Source organism: Rhinatrema bivittatum, chromosome 3 (genome assembly GCF_901001135.1).
Source record: "Rhinatrema bivittatum chromosome 3, aRhiBiv1.1, whole genome shotgun sequence".
Lineage (NCBI taxonomy): Eukaryota > Metazoa > Chordata > Amphibia > Gymnophiona > Rhinatrematidae > Rhinatrema > Rhinatrema bivittatum.
In genome coordinates, this window is record NC_042617.1 from 565,949,812 (window position 1) to 565,968,837 (window position 19,026).

General features: G+C 46.3%; 1 protein-coding gene across 1 annotated transcript in view; it reads right to left on the reverse strand.

The window, feature by feature from the left end:
* The window catches only part of FUCA2 (alpha-L-fucosidase 2), a 62,574-nt gene that overhangs the window by 27,679 nt on the left and 15,869 nt on the right, over positions 1–19,026 (reverse strand). The window contains exons 3-4 of the mRNA XM_029596518.1: positions 9,028–9,367; positions 1,238–1,448 (exon numbers count right to left, since the gene is read on the reverse strand). Of these exons, the coding sequence (XP_029452378.1) occupies positions 1,238–1,448; positions 9,028–9,367 (551 nt within the window). The remainder of the gene's footprint in view (positions 1–1,237; positions 1,449–9,027; positions 9,368–19,026) is intronic.

Here is a 19,026-nt window from a genome sequence, read left to right on the forward strand (position 1 = left end):
GGCTTTGCCCGGGAATGCCCCTGCTCTGCCCCCTGAGTTAACTGGATAACATTTTAGCCAGATAAACTTGTTATCCAACTATCTAGGGGACAATCAGCACAAAAAGATTTTTAAATCCCACCGTTTGTCCATCTAAGTCCAAACAGCGCTGAATATTGGCCTCTTTGGTTTTTTTATATGAAGTCATTTTTTTTTAAATTTGTCCTGAAAAATAAAGATGTATATTTGTTTCTGACTTTAATTCAATTTCCCATGTTGACCCACCTAACTTCTCGGTTTCCACGACCAGAAAAATACCATATGGTCTTGTGGTACCCTTAGCGTTGCACTGAAACTGTTGCATAGGTCCTTAGTCCAGTCTACACACTATAGCCCGAATTTTAAAAGGCCTGCACGCGTAAAATCCGGGGGATAAGCGCAGGGCCGAGCTGTGCGCCCGCCGAGCACATTTTAGAAACGGCCCAGCCACACGTGTACCAGGAGGTACGCACAGAAGTGCCAGGCCGTCAAAAAGGGGTGGGCCGCGGGGGTGGGAGCCAACCGGGCCAGCGGCCATTAGGCCCTGTGCCAGACGACGCAGTAAGTAATAAAACAAACAAATTTGGGCTACCTAGGTAGGGGTTGGGGAAACCCTACTCGCGTCACCGCACATATTTTTTTTAAAATACCCCCGTTGCGTGTGGGAGAGGCCACCCGCCCGCACGGACATCAAAATGCGGTGAGCATGTGCGCATAGGAATTGTATTTTATAAGATGCGCGCGTCGACGCACACGTTATAAAAATAGCCACGTCCATGTGCGCACACCAGGAACCGCGCGCATTTTCGAAAATCGAACCCTATGATTTTACAGTCTTAAGCCACTCTGGAAGTTTGCCGTTGAAGCGTATGGAGGTCACAATATAGGCACTGCCTGTAATACAACAGAAGGGTCGTTCGCTGCTGGTACGTGGCTGTAGAGTTTCCCGTGCTTTTGCTAACTTCCCACCAAGCCCATCTGCTTAAAAACAAATATTTGGGGAGGGGATAATCATTTATGCATGTCACAAACAGACCATGTGAAGATGGTGTGATACCCCATTAAATTCATTCGTGAAAACAAAACTGTATTACAATCATTTACTTGGTGTCTTTAGCTGCCAGCAAATATGAGTAAATTTGCAGAACGGGCTGCAGATGATAAACTCTCTCTCTGCGTAGCAAGAAAGGAACTAGAGATCGATTTGTCACACAGTTACCTCTACCAGCTCTTCGATAGCGAGGTAGTCTTGTACGTTAGCGTTCCTCCTGTAGCCCCACGACATCCTGTCTATGGTCATGCAGTTCTCCCACTTGTGAGATAGCAGGTGTCCTGGGTTATAGCGGTCAGTACACGTGTAGAAGCCGCCGTGTTTGCATATGCAGTTCTGTCCCCAGCGATCATTGGTTACCACTGTATCCCGAACCGGGCTGGATTGGAAAAAAAAAAAAAAAAGACATGGTTTAGGAGAGCATCGTTTGTTTTCTCGACTAGGCTCAGCAATGTTCCTTCGGCTTCCCCGCGCCTCCTCCCTCCAAAACCCGTGTGTGGAGTGAGTTTATCCGACCTTAGGAGGTGGCAGAAGCTTAGGAGCCAAAATTAACCCCCTAAAACGAATTGATACAGCAGTGACTTTTGAAACTGGCACGTTTGAATTTATAAATTTCAAATATTAGTAGGTATAATTGATTCAACATGTTACTTTTGTTTTATTATGGGATTAATTGCACTAGCGCATATGACTGAGGGAAGAAAGTGCACTTACAATTGCTGAAAAGTTTACACGCTTTCCAACAGGAATCTGGAACAGTAGTGGAGCTCTGGTTTTCTGTCCTCATTAAACAAAACATTTCTTTTCAAAATATAGGTAAGTCCTCAGACTTAAAAGGCACAATTGGTTCCTGAAAAACACTTCTTAATTCAAAACGTAACTTGAAACTCATTGTCCCACAAGGCACGATACCCTACTTTCATCAAAATAACCCAGAATGTATTAATATCTGGTACAGTAAAAAAAAAAAAAGCATAGGCATTTTACAGTATTACGTTTTGTTTTGTTTTTTGCCTGAAGAGGATAGCGTGAACACATGCCTACAGGAGACTGCGCAAACATTGTTCTAAGAGAAAGTCTTCGCTGCTCTCCCTGCTGACGGCACCTTGCCGGGCCTCACAGTCATCAACGCATCTGCCAGGAGATGCTCGCACACTGTAAAGTGGGATAATGTGAGCCCATCCAGAAACATAACAAGGGCTGCTTGTATTAGCTAGAAGTCGATAGCCTTTTTAGAAGTTATTATTGTGCAGTTATGTGCTGTTCATCAACACATTCAAAATTAAGTTGTGAATTGTCATTTTGTACAGGCCGACACGCAATGAGTAAATGAACCTAACAAAGCTCAGACACTTCTCTGTCACAGTTGTGCCTATTTCCAGCGTTGTATAACAGCCTCTGTCTCCCTTTGGCAGTCATAGCGCAATGCTGGCAGGAAAGAAGAAACTGATGCATAAAGCTGGAAGCTGGGACTGGCATGGCTATACCTCAACCTATATAAAATAGCAATTCACAACATATTCTTGAAGTAGACGGCAGCTAGCCGCACAATAACTTCTCATCTGCCAGCCATTAATTTCATGAAACAGGACACAGGAATATGAAGTGTCCCTTTAACTTTGTTACTTCAGAGAACCTCTTTGTAAAGATACTGAGACGACAAGAGACAATTTACAGAGGGGTTGCCAAAAGGATACACGGCCTGCAACACAAACTATGCAGAGAGATTTAAGGAATCCCAAAATGGACTTCTATAAGGAAAAAGGGAAAGAGGGGATACCATATAAACATTCAGAATCCTGTCCTGCCATCGAGGCTTGAACGGCTCTGTATCACTCCACCTCAATTGCCGACTCATCCCATATGGGCCCTCCCATTCTTTGTGCTCCTGGTCCCAAGCCTGCCTGTGAGTGCCCACACCTAAGGAGCTGCACCTCACAATCACCCAATAGATAGCCTTTTCTCTTCTAGTTCAGTCCCAATCAACTGGAACACCTATCACCCAACAACAGACTAGCCCCTAGCTTTCAGAAAACCATTAAAATCATGGCTCGTTGAGGTGGCTTTTGGGCCACAAGCCTACGATGGCCTACTTCTCAAGCTTTGCTCTCTGATCATTACAATACTGCAGGAAATTGCACTTTTTAAGAGCTCCTGCGGGACACATGTGAGCCTATGTTTTCGTTACTCCTTAGCCTTACAGTGCCATACACTGATGTACTTCTCAGATTTACTTTTATGGTGGATTTATAATGTATCCCTGTAATGTCTTTATGTTCCCCTTACTGTATTTTTATTTTAGATACCTGTTGTAACTTGCTTTCAGCTCTCCAGTTGGAAAAATGAGGAATAAATGAGGATGAGGAATAACATTTTCCATAGAAAAATAAATTCACGGACAAGGGGGGGGTCCTATGAAGTCAGAGGAAGAAGAAAGCTAGAAGGGAATATGAGGGGGGTGAATGGCTAGAATCACCTATCAGCAGGTTTGGTATTAACCAAATAAACCGTCAACAGAATTCAAATATATTTTAGACATATGCAGAGGGTGGTGGTAACGACAGGGGAGATGGAGAGCAAGACTGGAAACATGTTTAGAAAATGTAGGCACCAAAAGCTCTAGAGCAGTGGTTCTCAACCTTTCTAATGCCGTGACCCCGCAATACAGTTCCTCATGTTGCGATGACCCCTCGCCCCGCCCTCGCCCCGTGAGGGTGGGGTGAGGGCGGGGCTTTGGTCATATGGGGGCGGGGTTATGGATGGGGTTGGATTTTAGTGCACACTTATCATTTAATTATGACATTTATAATGTGAATGTGACTCAACTCACCATAGGTTCTCACATGCATGACACACTGACCCATGATCGTCACGGGGCTAGATGTAAAAGTACAGTTTGTATCCACAGGAACCCCCCTGACCCACAATAATGGATGTAAAGCAGAATTATGACATTCCCCATACAACTCACCCTACAAAAAAGATATTCTGGTTCTAGTGACATCTCAGTAACAGCAACTCAAACTCCTTCTACTTCCAGGCTCAATAGCCCTACTTATGAAAAGACAGCAGTTTACCACCAATGCATGTCCTCTGAGAAAACACAACAAATAAGACCGATACAAACGCTTACATGCTAGCAAAATATCTCATCTCGGTAACAGACACAGAACCGACCTAACATACTCCCAGGATCTGTAGTAATGCACATAAACTAATCCGCACACAGTTACACCTGTATTATGGAATACACTCAAACAGGAGCAACCCTATCTATGAAAAGGCAACACTACAAATATTACATCAGACCCTAAAAACCAATACACCTCTTATTAGGAAAACAGAACTAGCAAGCACTATAGAACCCCACACAGAAATAATTGTAAAACTATACTAATAAGCAGAATAAATGTTTCAAAACAGCTATGAACATCCAACAATTAAAAACTCATAAAAACTATTAAACATTCTCCAAACACCAATAAAATATTTCAAAAAAGCAGACATCACACAATTAAAATGGCAGTCAAGAAAAATAAACTTAAAAAGCCACCTTTACTTACCCCCTCCAGCAGCTCTCCTACTCCCCTTCCCTGCAGGCCGTGGCACTCACCAGAAGCAGCAGTAGAAGCTAAGCTCTATACTTATGGTCCTCTTCCTTAGTGCCCATGTCTCTCACACACACACACCATACCAGTCATGCCCCCATGACCAGTTTCTGTCTCTCACACACCAATCATCTCCCAAACAGTCTTTGGCACACACACACCAGTCACCTTCCTGAACAGTTTCTCTCATGCCATACACACACACACACACAGGCTTCCCACTCCCGTGTTCTACTTACATATACGGGCTTCTCACTCTCATAATCACTTTCTCACACACACACACCTTCCTGAACAGTTTTCTCTCATGCCATACACACACACAGGCTTCCCACTCCCGTGTTCTACTTACATATATGGGCTTCTCACTCTCATAATCACTTTCTCTGTCTCTCTCTCTCTCACACACACACACACACACACACACTCACTCACCAGTCTCTCACTCCCATGCTTGTTCTCTCCGCGTGCACAGGCTTCTCATTCCCCGAATCACATTCTTTCATATTCACAAACACACACACCAGTCTTTTTCTCTCACACGCACCATCACCTTACCAAGCAGTCTCTCTCTCTCATGCATGCACACTCACCCAGGTTTCTCACTCCCATGCTTTCTTTCACCCCCACAACACCAGGCTTCTTACGCCCATGCTTTCTCACATACCCAGACTTCTCACTTCCATGCTTTTTCTCTCTCTCACACACACACATCAGTCACCTCCCTGACTAATGTCTCACACTCTCACATACACATCAGTCATCTCCCTGAGCAATCACTTTCATTGTCTCTCACATACACACACACATCAGCTCTCTGACCAGTCAATCACACAGGCTGGCTGGCTGCTTCTCTCTCTTTCTCTCACTCACTTCCTCCCCCCCCCCCCCCCCCCGAGCACAAATGGGAGCTGCAGCAGCCTCCGCTGGCCAAGAAAGAAGAATCCCATCGGCCGCGGGAGGCTCATGCTGCTGACTCCTTTCTCCATTACCGGCTGCTTCTATTGCTCGAGGACCGATGCTGCAGCCGCTGCTGCTGCTACTTTTTCGCGCGGCTCTCTCTCCTTCCCGCGCACCGCGATTCACTTCCTGTTCCGGGTCACGGGAGGGGGGGGGGGGGCAGGCGCAGGAAGAAGAAAAGGCCCAGCCACGGGTGCACAGCTTCTTCTAGCGCCGCTGCCGTTCCCGCTGGGCTTGAACGTGCTGACAGCCCGGCGGCAACGGCAGCGGGAGAGACCGGGAGCGCGCGACACAAGGCGACCCCTGTGTTTTGGGCGTTCGACCCCCGCCGGGGTCGCGACCCATAGGTTGAGAACCGCTGCTCTAGAGCCTGGGGGGGGAAATATCTTTATAGCTTTAGAGATGAATTTTAAAAGCCTGGTGTGCGCCAAAATCAGGAGATATACTCGCAGGTAGGACATGTGCATGCCCGGCGGATTTTAAAAACCAGACCTTCAGATACCTGAAAGGTTTTAATGATGCACAAACAACAAACCTTTTCTGTTGGAAAGAAATCAATAGAACTAGGGGGTCACGGAATGAAACTCCAGGGAGGACGACTCAGAACCAATGTCAGGAAATATTTCTTCATGGAGAGGGTGGTGGATGCCTGGAATGCCCTTCCGGAAGAGGTGATGAAGACAAAAACAGTGAACGAATTCAAAGGGGCATGGGATAAACACTGTGGATCCCTAAAGGCTAGAGGATGGAAAGGAGGAAAAGATGCATGGGGGTAACTTGCTGGCGTGGCGGTTACTACCCTTAACCAATAAGCCTGATACCATTGCCCTCTGCTTCAACGGCAAGAGGTGACAGGGAATTGGATGGTGACTTGTATGGAGCTTGCTGGGCAGACTGGATGGACCATTTGGCCCTTTTCTGTCGTCATTTCTATGTTACTTATACGTGCACGCATCTCCCAAAACGCAAATATCTCACTTGGAACAAAAAAGAGGCACGCACGTTGCAGGGTGGGGCCAAGAGAAGCGCGCACAACTACTTACGTGCCTGGGCCCAGCGCCGCGTAACTTTACTTCTGCTACGGATGAGGTGCAAGTAAAAAAAAACAATCCAGCCATCCCTGAGGGGTTTTAAGGGTCTGGGGTAATGGGGGGAGTGCAAGCTAGTAAATAAGGGGGTTTGGAAGACTTAAGTTTTACACTGTGCGAACTGATGAAAGTGGTCATGGAACAGGCTCGCGCGGCTCATAACCCAGATGAGTGCAGCTGTGCACACCCAGTTACAGGGCGCACACATAGGCGATATTATAACACACCCGTGCATGTGTGCATGCGGTATAAAAAACAGCCACATCCCTGGGTGCACACAGACGTATACACGCCGATATGCACCCTCGCACCCCTCTGAAAGTCACCGTCCCTATTTATTACCCTACGAACAATTTTTTGGACTTATTTGTTGTTATTATTTTTTATATATATATTTATTTTTTTTTTTACTTTCCCCAACCTCCTTGCAGCCTTCTCTCCCCTCTTCCATCCCCAGTTTTCCGGCCCAGTCCCGAGTCCAGTAGTGGCTCTTCCACCTGGCCCTAGAGCCAGGTACAGGGTAAATAAATGGGGGCAGGAGGGCTGGGTATGGTTTAAGTACTGAACTGCATGTGCCCTTCCACCTGGAACCGGAGAGAGTCTAAAGGGGGAAATGTAACAGCGGAATTGCACTGAATGATGGCACAAGCTGCATGAGGCTCCCCGGGCGAGGTGGCAAAGTCAACTCTCGTGGAGCGATGGCAGGGCTTTGGTGCACTCCCAGGTATAACGGAGGTTGCCCAACGTGGGCAGCAATAACTAGAAGTCTTTGCAGAAATGCCGGCCATCGCTCACATAAGCAGACTGTGATGAAAATCAATTAGCAAGTAAATTTGCTTCACAAGCTGCAAGTAGAGTAAGGACTGGAAGGCCCTCACATAACTTGATCTCTCTGGCAGGTAATATGCTCCTCATGTTGACCACATCAGTGTGCTGGGTTGGTGATGGTGGAGAACTGTCTGGAAAGACCACAGGGACGTGGGAGGCCGGATGTGCAGATAGCACCCACACTGGTGTTTGGTGGCTGTTTGGATAATTGTGAGACTTTATGATTGGAGATAGCTGCTGGATGTAAACTAAAAAGAGGGATTTTGCATACTCAGTTACCTACGAGGGTAGATTACAATGGGGGAAAACGGCAAAATCTGTCTTGGATAAGGAGCAATATCCTACCGGCAGTTACGCTATACAACTAGCAGCTGGGATATCGCCTTGCAAAGTGGACAGGAGTAACTGGGTCAAACTGATGGACCGGATGGGGCTTTTTCTGCCATTAGAATCCCCATGGAGCTTACAAGTCCAGGGGTTTACCTCCAAGCTCATTTTCAAAGGGCAATAAACACCCCTAGGCCAGCTTGGTGGCTTAGATGACAAACGCTTGCACTACTATGCAGAAGATCTCTGATTCAATCCCGAAGTCAGGTCCTTCCATTCTCCAGATTACCTGGGGATGCTACATAGGCAGGTGGGAGTGGGGCATCATGGCCATCGCTTAAGGGCGACGCCAGATTCAGGTTCCAGAAGAAGCAGTAGCACACAGCCCCCAACCCAGGACCATCTCTGCAATGAGTGAATGAAGGCTCATGATGTCAGGTCAGAGGCAGGTGGGAGTGGGGCGTCATGGTCATTGCTTAAGGGCGATGCCAGATTCAGGTTCCAGAAGAGGCAGTAGCCCACGGCCCCCAACCCAGGACCATCTCTGCAATGACTGGACTAGGTATGTTGGGGCAGAGGGAAAAATGCACAGGTAGTTGTGAATGAAGGCTACTGATGTCAAATCCCAGCCAATAGAGCAAGAAGTAAAAAAAAAAAAGAGTCGGAGAAAACTTTGATAGATCAAAAAAATTATAAAAAAAATCAACTCCCCCTGCTTATTTTATCTGGAAGGCCCCTAGTCTCACCCCTTTTCCTCATGCAAGTATGTGGGGGGAGATTTCCGTGTATCCCCGGAGCATCCCTTTGAAAACTGCCCCCCCTACATTACTATGCTACTAAACTATTGGTCCATCAATAAAGCTTCTGCTGTCCATGAGCTTTTGAGACCACATAAATCCCAGTCTCCAGCTTGCACATCTGAAGAAGGACTCAATGGGGTCTAGAAAGCTCGCGTACTGGAACAGCTTTTTGCTACTCCAAACAAAGGTGTCTCAACCTACAAAAGATTCCTGCCGTTAGCCTATCACAATATGCAGGCAGGTGTTATATTCTCATCATTCATGCTTAATTATTCTATTTTGTTCGGTGGCAGAGACGTTCCCAAACAGTTAAACGACTCTTAAAAGATAAGGTCTATAGACGGTACCTTTCGTTATACAGCCACGCTAAGAAACCGGTGCTATTCCAGTACATATCCGGTGCGTCTCCATCACCATCTGACCACAGGATGTCAGGCTGGTATCTGTTCACAATCTCGAACAGTTCGGGCATAGACTTGCTGAACGGAAACACTCTGGTCTTGAATAAATTGTCTGCATCAGCGAGAAAGAGAGGATTGAACCACTCGAAGAGAGAATGGTACAGTCCGAAGCGGATGCGGGTCCTGTTTCTGATAGCTGCAGCCAGTTCAGCCACAATGTCTCGTTTTGGTCCTACATCCACCGAATTCCAGTTCCAAGAATACTTCGACTTCCACAAGGTAAAACCTAGAAAAAAAAAGAAGAAGCGTCTCGTTAGCACACGTGCCAGCCAACGAAAGACAAAAAAAAAAAAAAAAATTGGTGGAAAAACAGCATTTCCACGTTAATTTGATTTCCAGATGTTAAGCAACAATATAGTTCAGCTGAGATAAATCGTAAGAAATGCCTCAAAAGCCCAGCATCCCGTCTCCAGCAGCCAATCCAGGTTGCATGGAAGAAGGTTGCAGCAGATCTGGTCCAAACCTCTTCTAAACACAGATATACTAAGGGCCTTCATCGCATCCTCCAACAACAAATTCTACAGCTGAAAAAAAATACTCTCTTTCATTTGCTTTCACTCTGATGCCAGTTACTTTCATGGTATGGTATGTTTGAAAAGGTGAATAATTGTTCCCTGTTTACCCGTTCCACACTATCATTGTTAAAGTATAAGGTGGGTAGGTCACTAGGGCCTGGAGCCCCCCAAAATATGACCTTCCAGATCCAGTGCTTCAGCTCATAGGGGATCACAGTGCCCCAGATGCAGTGCTTCAGCTCATAGGGGATCACAGTGCCCCAGATGCAGTGCTTCAGCTCATAGGGGATCACAGTGCCCCAGATGCAGTGCTTCAGCTCATAGGGGATCACAGTGCCCCAGATGCAGTGCTTCAGCTCATAGGGGATCACAGTGCCCCAGATGCAGTGCTTCAGCTCATAGGGGATCACAGTGCCCCAGATGCAGTGCTTCAGCTCATAGGGGATCACAGTGCCCCAGATGCAGTGCTTCAGCTCATAGGGGATCACAGTGCCCCAGATGCAGTGCTTCAGCTCATAGGGGATCACAGTGCCCCAGATGCAGTGCTTCAGCTCATAGGGGATCACAGTGCCCCAGATGCGGTGCTTCAGCTCATAGGGGATCACAGTGCCCCAGATGCGGTGCTTCAGCTCATAGGGAATCACAGTGCCCCAGATCCGGTGCTTCAGCTCATAGGGGATCACAGTGCCCCAGATGCAGTGCTTCAGCTCATAGGGGATCACAGTGCCCCAGTCTCTTCTGAGCTTCAGCTCATAGGGGATCACAGTGCCCCAGTCTCTTCTGAGCTTCAGCTCATAGGGGATCACAGTGCCCCAGTCTCTTCTGAGCTTCAGCTCATAGGGGATCACAGTGCCCCAGTCTCTTCTGAGCTTCAGCTCATAGGGGATCACAGTGCCCCAGTCTCTTCTGAGCTTCAGAAGGGTTTCTGCCCCCAGAAGACTTGGAGGATAAGCAATACTGATGACCCCCATCCCCAATATAGGGAAGAAGGCATCCAAAGCAAGTTTTCCTCACGTTCATCCAGGGGCGGGCTGCAGGAAAATACCAGCCCGGGGGATTTCTTTTCAAAACCACCCAAGGGGTATCTGTCCAATGCCCTTGAGTGCTGTCCCTGCAGCAGTTCCCGAAAGCACACCAAACTGACCCTTCAGAGGTAATGCGGTCTGGAGCCTGGCAGAATTCAGCCAAAAGATCGGCAACAGAAATGTCACATTTTTCCTGAGTAGTAGAGCACACCCTAAACCAGGGAAGAACTGCAGTCACCTTCTATCCATGCAATCGGTTGCCCTCCACCCCCAAGTTTGGATACATCTCTCTCTAAAATGGAAAGAGAGAGAGATCTTGATTCCTGGTCTGGTATTAAAGTCTCTTGCCAACCAATCAGCTCTTGAGCCAGTTGCCAAGTAATGTGACAACCCTGTGTAAGCCAGTGTCTGACACATACACACACACACAGTCTCTCAGACACAAACACCCCCACACATACTTTCAGAAACTCACTTTATCTGTGCCTGACAGAGGGTGTGTGTCAGTGTCCCTCTGCCACAGACATCCACACACAGACACATACACACACACGCTCGCTCTCAGTGTATGGGTGTGCCAGAGAAAGTATGTGTGTGGTTGTGTTTGTCAGAGAAAAAGAACCCCCTCCCCTCTACACACACACACACACACAGTCTCTCTCACACGTACATTCCATCATTGTGCTGCTGCTCATACCTTCACATAGTGAGCGCACCCGCTCCAGTACTGCCACATCATTATGTAAAAAGGTTTTGCTTGCTACCTGCCCTTCTGTAGCCTGCAGGATCCCTCTCCCTCTCCCATTTCCACCTCCACCCCTTCTTGGCACTCCCAGTCCAGGAGACTCACTGGTCCCACAGCCAGCTGACTCTTTCAGCCCAGCAGACAGAAGCCTCCCCACACTGCACAGGGAGTTCCCTCTTGGCTCACGTCATCCCTTTCTGTGACTTCTCCATCCCCCTGTCACTATTCCAGTGCATTCCCACTGACCGAGTGCTACAATTTCTTCTGCTTTTATGGCTCCCCAGGCTCTGCACTGCCTTTCTACTCCAGGGGAAGGGGAGAGGAGGGCAGGGAACAGGGGAAACCAGAAGTGATCCATGGCTGTTCCTCCAGGGCTTACAAAGAAAAAGAAGGGCAAGGGTGAATAACTGACAGATTAATGTGAATTTTTACATCAATGTTTTTCTGAATCATTTTTTTTGTCAACAAAAATTTAACTGAAAAAAAAAAAAAGAAAAGAAAAATTGGTTCCTGGCTGAGACCCAAGAACCACAGAACCCAAAGCAGCACAGCTCCAGAATCTTACATTCCCACATGGTATCAGGTGCCACAGGCGAACCTTACAGCCTTGCTCCCCACAGGTCCTCCCTCCCCATTCACAACTGCTAATTATGCATTTATAACTGTTTCTACATTAAAAAGGACATTCAAAGTACAGATAAGATGAAAATATCACTTACAGCAAGTACATTATATTTATATGCACCTCTGTGGTGCCAACCAGAAAACCCTGAAAAAAAAATCAAGAGATACTTGGATCCCATATTGCATTAAGCTTATTGTAACATGTTAGATGTGGGCAATGCTCTCAAAAAGCCTTATGTAAACTGAATTACAATTAAAATAAATGAAACAGCAAATACCAAAACAGCACTAACAGCCAGTATTCAAACAGTGACAATCCTACCTATGAAAAGACAATGCTACAAATATTACACCAGAACCTAAACACCAATACACCTCCCATTTGGAAAACAGAACAAGCTAATCTGCTATAAATCTCTTCACAGAAATTGCATGCTAGCAGAATACCTCACCTCAGCCACACATGCAGAACACAGGTAGACCCTCACCAAACAGAGAATAAAGAGATCGTAAAAAGAAATGTGCAGACAAAAACTGAAATGGAAACCTCAACAAGCCAATCCTGTATGCAGTGCAACAATAGAAAAAGAGAAACATTACCATTCCATGCAGTTAGCAAGTAGCACATTTAAGACTAATTGGAGAAAATTATTTTTCACTCAACGCACAATAAAGCTCTGGAATTTGTTGCCATAGGATGTGGTTAGTGCAGTTAGTATAGCTGGGTTCAAAAAAGGTTTGGATACGATCTTGGAGAAGTCCATTAACTGCTATTAATCAAGTTTACTTAGGGAATAGCCACTGCTATTAATTGCATCAGTAGCATGGGATCTTCTTGGTGTTTGGCTAATTGCCAGGTTCTTGTGGCCTAGTTTGGCCACTGTTGGAAACAGGATGCTGGGCGTAATGGACCCTTGGTCTGACCTAGCATGGCAATTTTTTATGTTCTTATATTCTTATTCCTATAAAAATTCAAACAATTAAATCAAGAAATATAAATCAGTAATAGTAAAGCCATACCAATAAAAAAAAATATTTCAGAACAGCTGAACATCCAATAGTTAAAACTCATAATTTTTTTTAAATTTCCCAAAAAGCACTAACATTTTAAAACAGCAAACACGTCAGATAACACGCAATGAAAACCAATACGAATTTAAAATCCCCCCTTTCTATACTTTCTAGTCACCCTGAGATTCTTCTGGATTAGGGGGGTGAAGGAGTGCATAAACTTTCTCCTCCCACACACACACACGCATGCTCCTTTGCACATGTTGATACATCCAAACACACAGATGCTCCCCTTGCATCTGCTGACACAGTTTTTTCAAATTACATACACTCAAAAAATTGAAACCCTTACTTCACGCATCTGATTTCCGGACAGTTTTACAAGCCATGTTGTTTTCCAAAACAGATTATTGCAATTCACTCCTCCTAGGCCTACCTAAAAATGCCATCCGCCCCTTACAAATCCTGCAAAATACTGCAGCCCGCATCCTTACTAATACAAACTCAAAGGAACATATTACGCCAGTTTTGAAGGATTTACACTGGCTCCCCATTCAATCTCGCATACACTATAAGACACTAACACTTATCCATAAAGCCCTCCACAATCCTGAAATGAAATGGTTTAATAATACTCTACAATTTCAAAACTCTATTAAACCCACCAGAAATCAATACTTCGCCACATTACAGACCCCCTCACCCAAACTATATAACTATGCCTCCACCAAAGCACGAGCGCTTTCTTTTGCTGGCCCTTTGTTATGGAATACCATGCACACTGAACTGCGCCTTGAGCCATCCCCCAAAACATTCAAGCAAAAACTCAAGACATGGTTATTCACACATGCTTATACTTGAAATAAATATGTCCTCCCCTCCTTTACCTGCCCTCCCTTTCTACCCGACACCCCCTGTCTATACACCATCTCTAACTTCCCCTATTTCTGCTCCTACTATAATGATCCTACCATATAATTGCTCCTAATCTAAGATTAGCACAATCTCTCCCCTCTTACCACTTCTAATTTTAGAACTCCATCACCTTCTAACCCTCTCCCTTAGCTTTTACCTATTCCCCTTGATCCCTCATACTCTATAGTATTGTTTTAATTCAGCTCAGTTAAGTTACAACTAAATGATAGTTCTGGTTTTTTTTAAAAGATTCTACTTGTTTTATGTTCAAATATTTATATACTTACCTTTTTTAATTGTATAACGCTTATATAACCCTGTTAAATGTAAAACGCTCCGGCGTAAGTTCCTGTTCACTGTACACCGACGTGATATCTTTGATGAGCGGCGGTATATAAAAATTTATAAATAAATAAATAAATAAATAAACATCTACAAACACACACACGCTCCCTTGCACCTGCTGACACATCCATACACGCTCCCTTGCACCTGCTGACACATCCACACACACACATGCTCCCTTGCACCTGACACATCCACACACACACACAGGCGCGCTCCCTTGCACCTGCTGACACATCCACACACACACACGGGTGCGCTCCCTTGCACCTGCTGACACATACACACACACACACTCCCCTTGCACCTGACAAATCCACACCCACGCGAGCTGCGCTACCTTGCACACTCCCACTCTCTCTCCTCTTACGCAGCCTCTAAATATATTTTTAAAAATTGCTTTGCTTTGGTGGTCAGCAGGGTTCAAGGCAGGGCAACCAGCTGGTATGGGATCAAGTGGGAGGAAAGGCCTGATGCAGGCTGGGTGGGAAAGTGTTAATTTTTGCCACGGCCCCAACATATGGGGGGGCCGTCAGCAGAAATGAGTGAGGAGCCTTCAGCTGTGGTGTGAGGTAGCAGTGGGAGGTCTGCTGTTGCCTCCTGCAGCAGAGAGAGACGGGGCTGGTGTGAGGGAAGGCTGCGGGAGGGTTTCCCACCACTGAGATGGTGAGGGGGGAGAGAGCAATCCTACAGCTATCAGTGATGCCATGGGAAAAAGAAAAAAATGCAAACACGATCTCAGCTGCGGCGGGGGGGGGAACTGAAGTGAAGCCGAAGCCTATGAAGCTGCGGGAAAAGCAAGAGAAATGAGCAGAGCGCCTCCAGGGAGGCTCCCCCTCTACCATAGCTACTGCAGGACCTAGTGCTGATCGCAACGGTTCCTCGGGCATGGTGCCTCTATGATCAACACAAGTCATGTGGCTGGCCTGACCACCCCACCGGGGCATGCCCAAAAGCCCCGATAGGGCAAACCACTCCTGTCTTCATCTTCTGAAGCAGAGAGATCTACCATGGGTATTCACCACTTACAGAATATCTGGTTTGCTACTCCCCTGTGTCCAGGGACCATTTGTTAGGATCTAGGACCCAACTCAAATCTATCTTCCAGGACATCCTCCTAGCCCACCAGATACATGGCCCTGAGGACCATTCCTTGAGAAATGGCCTAATTGTACATCTGAACAGTTTCCTGACATATGAGGTACGTCCCTGTTCCTCTCTGGTTGTTGACAGAAACAAAACATCACTACGGGAGTGCATGGTAGAGATCATTCTCTTGCTGGAGGAACCAGTTAGAAGGCTGCTCCAACCCTACTCGCCACGGGAGTCCTGGAAGCAGCAGTCCAGAACCCACCCTGAGGGTACAGCGGGGCAGAAAGGTATAGCCCAAGGTTAGAGCCTGGAAGGACCAAGAGAGAGTAAGAGAAGAAGATACCATGCTCTCCCTCAGGGATATGTTTAGTTTTCCATAGAACACATGTTATCTTTGACTTTTGAAAAATGTTTGTTTTGGTTAGAAAAGGCAAAGCTTCAGAATGCAGCCGGAGGAAGAAAGAATGCTCAACAAGGGAGAATACCAGTAGCATCTAAATCATTTGCTTCTGATTCAGCTTACAAAAAGAAAGAAGAGAAATAACAGGAGTTTGAGAGAGCCTGAGAGAGGATAAGAACCAGCTTGGGCAGTAAAACTACCGACTCCTTGCCTGCTGTACCTGCCTACATAGGAGGGGACGTCAGGATAAAGACTTCTGTGCTCTGCCTCCATTTGCTGCTTGGACTGGTCTGTCGGGACTCAAGGAAGCCCTAATTGTACCATCGTGTGCTAGCTGGCAGTGGTGCTGTACATAGTATAAACCTGCAAGTATTACATGCTCATGCACGGTGACCTACAGAGCACCAAGAAAGGGCAACTTATTCCCCGCCCCCCCCCCCCCCCCCCCCACCCTTTGCCTATCTTCTGGGATCAGTACTGGGAGCAAACCGACTGCTCCTGCCAATCTGGCGCGTCTCATCTTCTGTCTTTCTGCTTCAGGAGAGAAAGATCGACACACAATGTTGATGGGTTTCCACGTGTGCTGCCACGGGAAGCGGGTCCATCTTCTCTCTAAACTAATAACTTTGCACCTATTGGACTCAGTCCGCTAAACAGTGTCCTTTTTTTTCATGTTTTACAGCCCGACCTGGACCCCATAGCAGGGGTCGGAGCAGGCCACTCTGCCTCCGAGATAGTAGGAAGTCAAAGTGGACAAGGGCATGGTTGCCCCGCTGGTCAATCAATCAAGGGTCTGCAGGAGTATGAAGGTGTGGCTGGCCCAGAAGATTCAGCCTGCCTTTCCCTTAGTCTGTCGTTATTCCGCACGGGGTATCTTTTCATGTGGTATCTGTTTCTGTCTGGCATGCCAGTGTGACTCCTGCTGTCTTCTTTCATTTCTGTGTGCCAACGGGTTTAACTCTTAACAGAATGCATGCTCTCTTCTGTCCCTCTGTCGTGCCTGTGTGTATGCATGCGTCCCATGGCATGGCATGGCTTCCTTTCTATACTTTGGGCTTGGTCTTCTGTTGCATGCAGTGGGAAGGCACAGACTGTTTCTGCATTTCCTGAATAGCGCGTCTGTGTGGTTACACGGTCTACTTTCTTCTGTGTATCCTGCCCTCCCATTATTTTCTCGTGCTCATGTGTGTAACACTTAGTTCTTGGTACTGGACTCTCTTCCCATCCAAATGTTTTTAGTGTTCCACTACAAGAGGAATAATGGCCAAACGGACCCTTTCATAAACAGTAGAGATTTGTGATAATCCTTATTCAGATACTGTTCACCAAGAGAAGACCCAAACCGCCAAGGGTAAATTCATCTCCAATAAATCTACAAAATAGGACTGCTCTAATCTTACTCCCTTGCTGTTTTATTACACAAAAGCTAAGTCAAAGCCTTTACTTTTCAATGTAACTGTATTCTGCAAGGAGATAGCCAGGCATTTTGCTGAGAATGCAAGGGCTCAATTGTTGCCATCAGTGCTTTGATTTGTTCCAAGATGGGAGGTGGATTCTGCAATGAGCTGATCCAATTGACAGAAAGACACAGCTGGATGACTAGAAATTGTTTAACTCAAAAAGAGAGCACCACCAGTTCAGGAAATTGCACTGGCAGCTATGTCACTTTTTAGCAAAGCACGTCAATGCGGCATTATAAAGCCATCCTAGGCGTGATATTTTCCATTGAGTTGCAGCTCCAGTAATAACAGTATCATCTGCTGCCTGAGCGTATTATACAAATCTTGTAGCAACGCTGCATGCAAAGAAGTTAAAGGCCAGTTCAGGACTTTAAATACTTGAAGAGGGTCTTAGCGGTTAGAGCAACAGGGCTGGGAGTCAGGAAACTAGGGAATCCCGCTCCTTCCACAGATACATCCTTGGACCTTGGGCAAATCACTTTATCTCCCATTGCCTCTGGTTCCCATTTAGATTGCAAGCTCTTTGAGGCAGGGACTTATCATACATCCAGTAGTGCTACGCAAAGGATAAGCAGTATTACTTGACAAAATTTAACAGATCCCAAGTTTTAATCTTGCTGCACAAAGCTATGAGAGGAGAGCAAGAATGCAAGCGGAAGGGAACTGAAGAACATGACGAATTAAACGAAAAATAGGTTTATTTGAAATTTTCAACATGACATACTGGTACTACAGGTGTGCATAGTTTTTTTCTGCTGTTTTCAGATTAGGGGTGGGCCATTTCAGGTCCACCCCTGATCGTCATGGGGTTCTTTTTGTTAAAATTTTATATTTAAAAAAAAACCCACCCCAACCCTTCCCATTTATTTAAATATAAAGTCCCCTCACCATCCCGACCCCCACCCCGAAACTCACCCAAAGTCCATAGTGGTCCAGCAGGGGGTCCGGGAGAGATCTCCCGCTCCCGGGCCGGCGGCTGCCATTCGTCAAAATGGTGCCAGCGGCCCATTGCCCTTATCATGTGATGGCTCATAGGGGCAATGGGAGGATATTCCATGCAGCCACAAATCCAGGACTCAAGGAGGGGGGAGGGGGAAGGGGTATTTATCTGAATTCACAAAACTTCTCAGATTACCACAGAGAAAAATGTAATTCGTTTTCCCTCTACTTCACCGAGGAGCTCAGCATTACACAGCTCTCCTTGCTGCATCCTTTGCATCTCTGTACTCAGGGTAGGTATGAGGTTTGCTTCTTTGTCTTTGACTTGAAGAGATGGCAGGTAGGTAGGGGAGTGAAATCAATTCATACTACTCACTGGGGACTCTCGACTACAAAACACACACAAACATGAATTATTTAACTGCACTGTCTGTAGCTCAGACGACTGCAAATCTGCTCTTTTTGGTAGCTTCGCTGTAGAGAATATGGATTCCAATTGGGAGGCTGCAGACGTCTGCAGAGTGACCAGGCTTACTTTCTGATCCTGCTGTAAAGCTCCAGTCACGGGCACGCTCAAAGCTCTTCAGAATATAGACTGCGCTTTTCTCTTATCTCTGCTCCGGCCATCTAGCCTTTCTGTAAACGTGTGCTGTAACTGACAAGCTTCACCCTTAAGTTATTTTTACCCGAGCCCAACCTTGTTTCAAAATACAAATCTTGCCTAATCTCTACAGTCAGAGAAAAAAACAAACTGCGGTGCACTGTGTCTGTGACAGGAGCTCGGTATCCTCTGCTTGTCTAAAAATTGTCATCA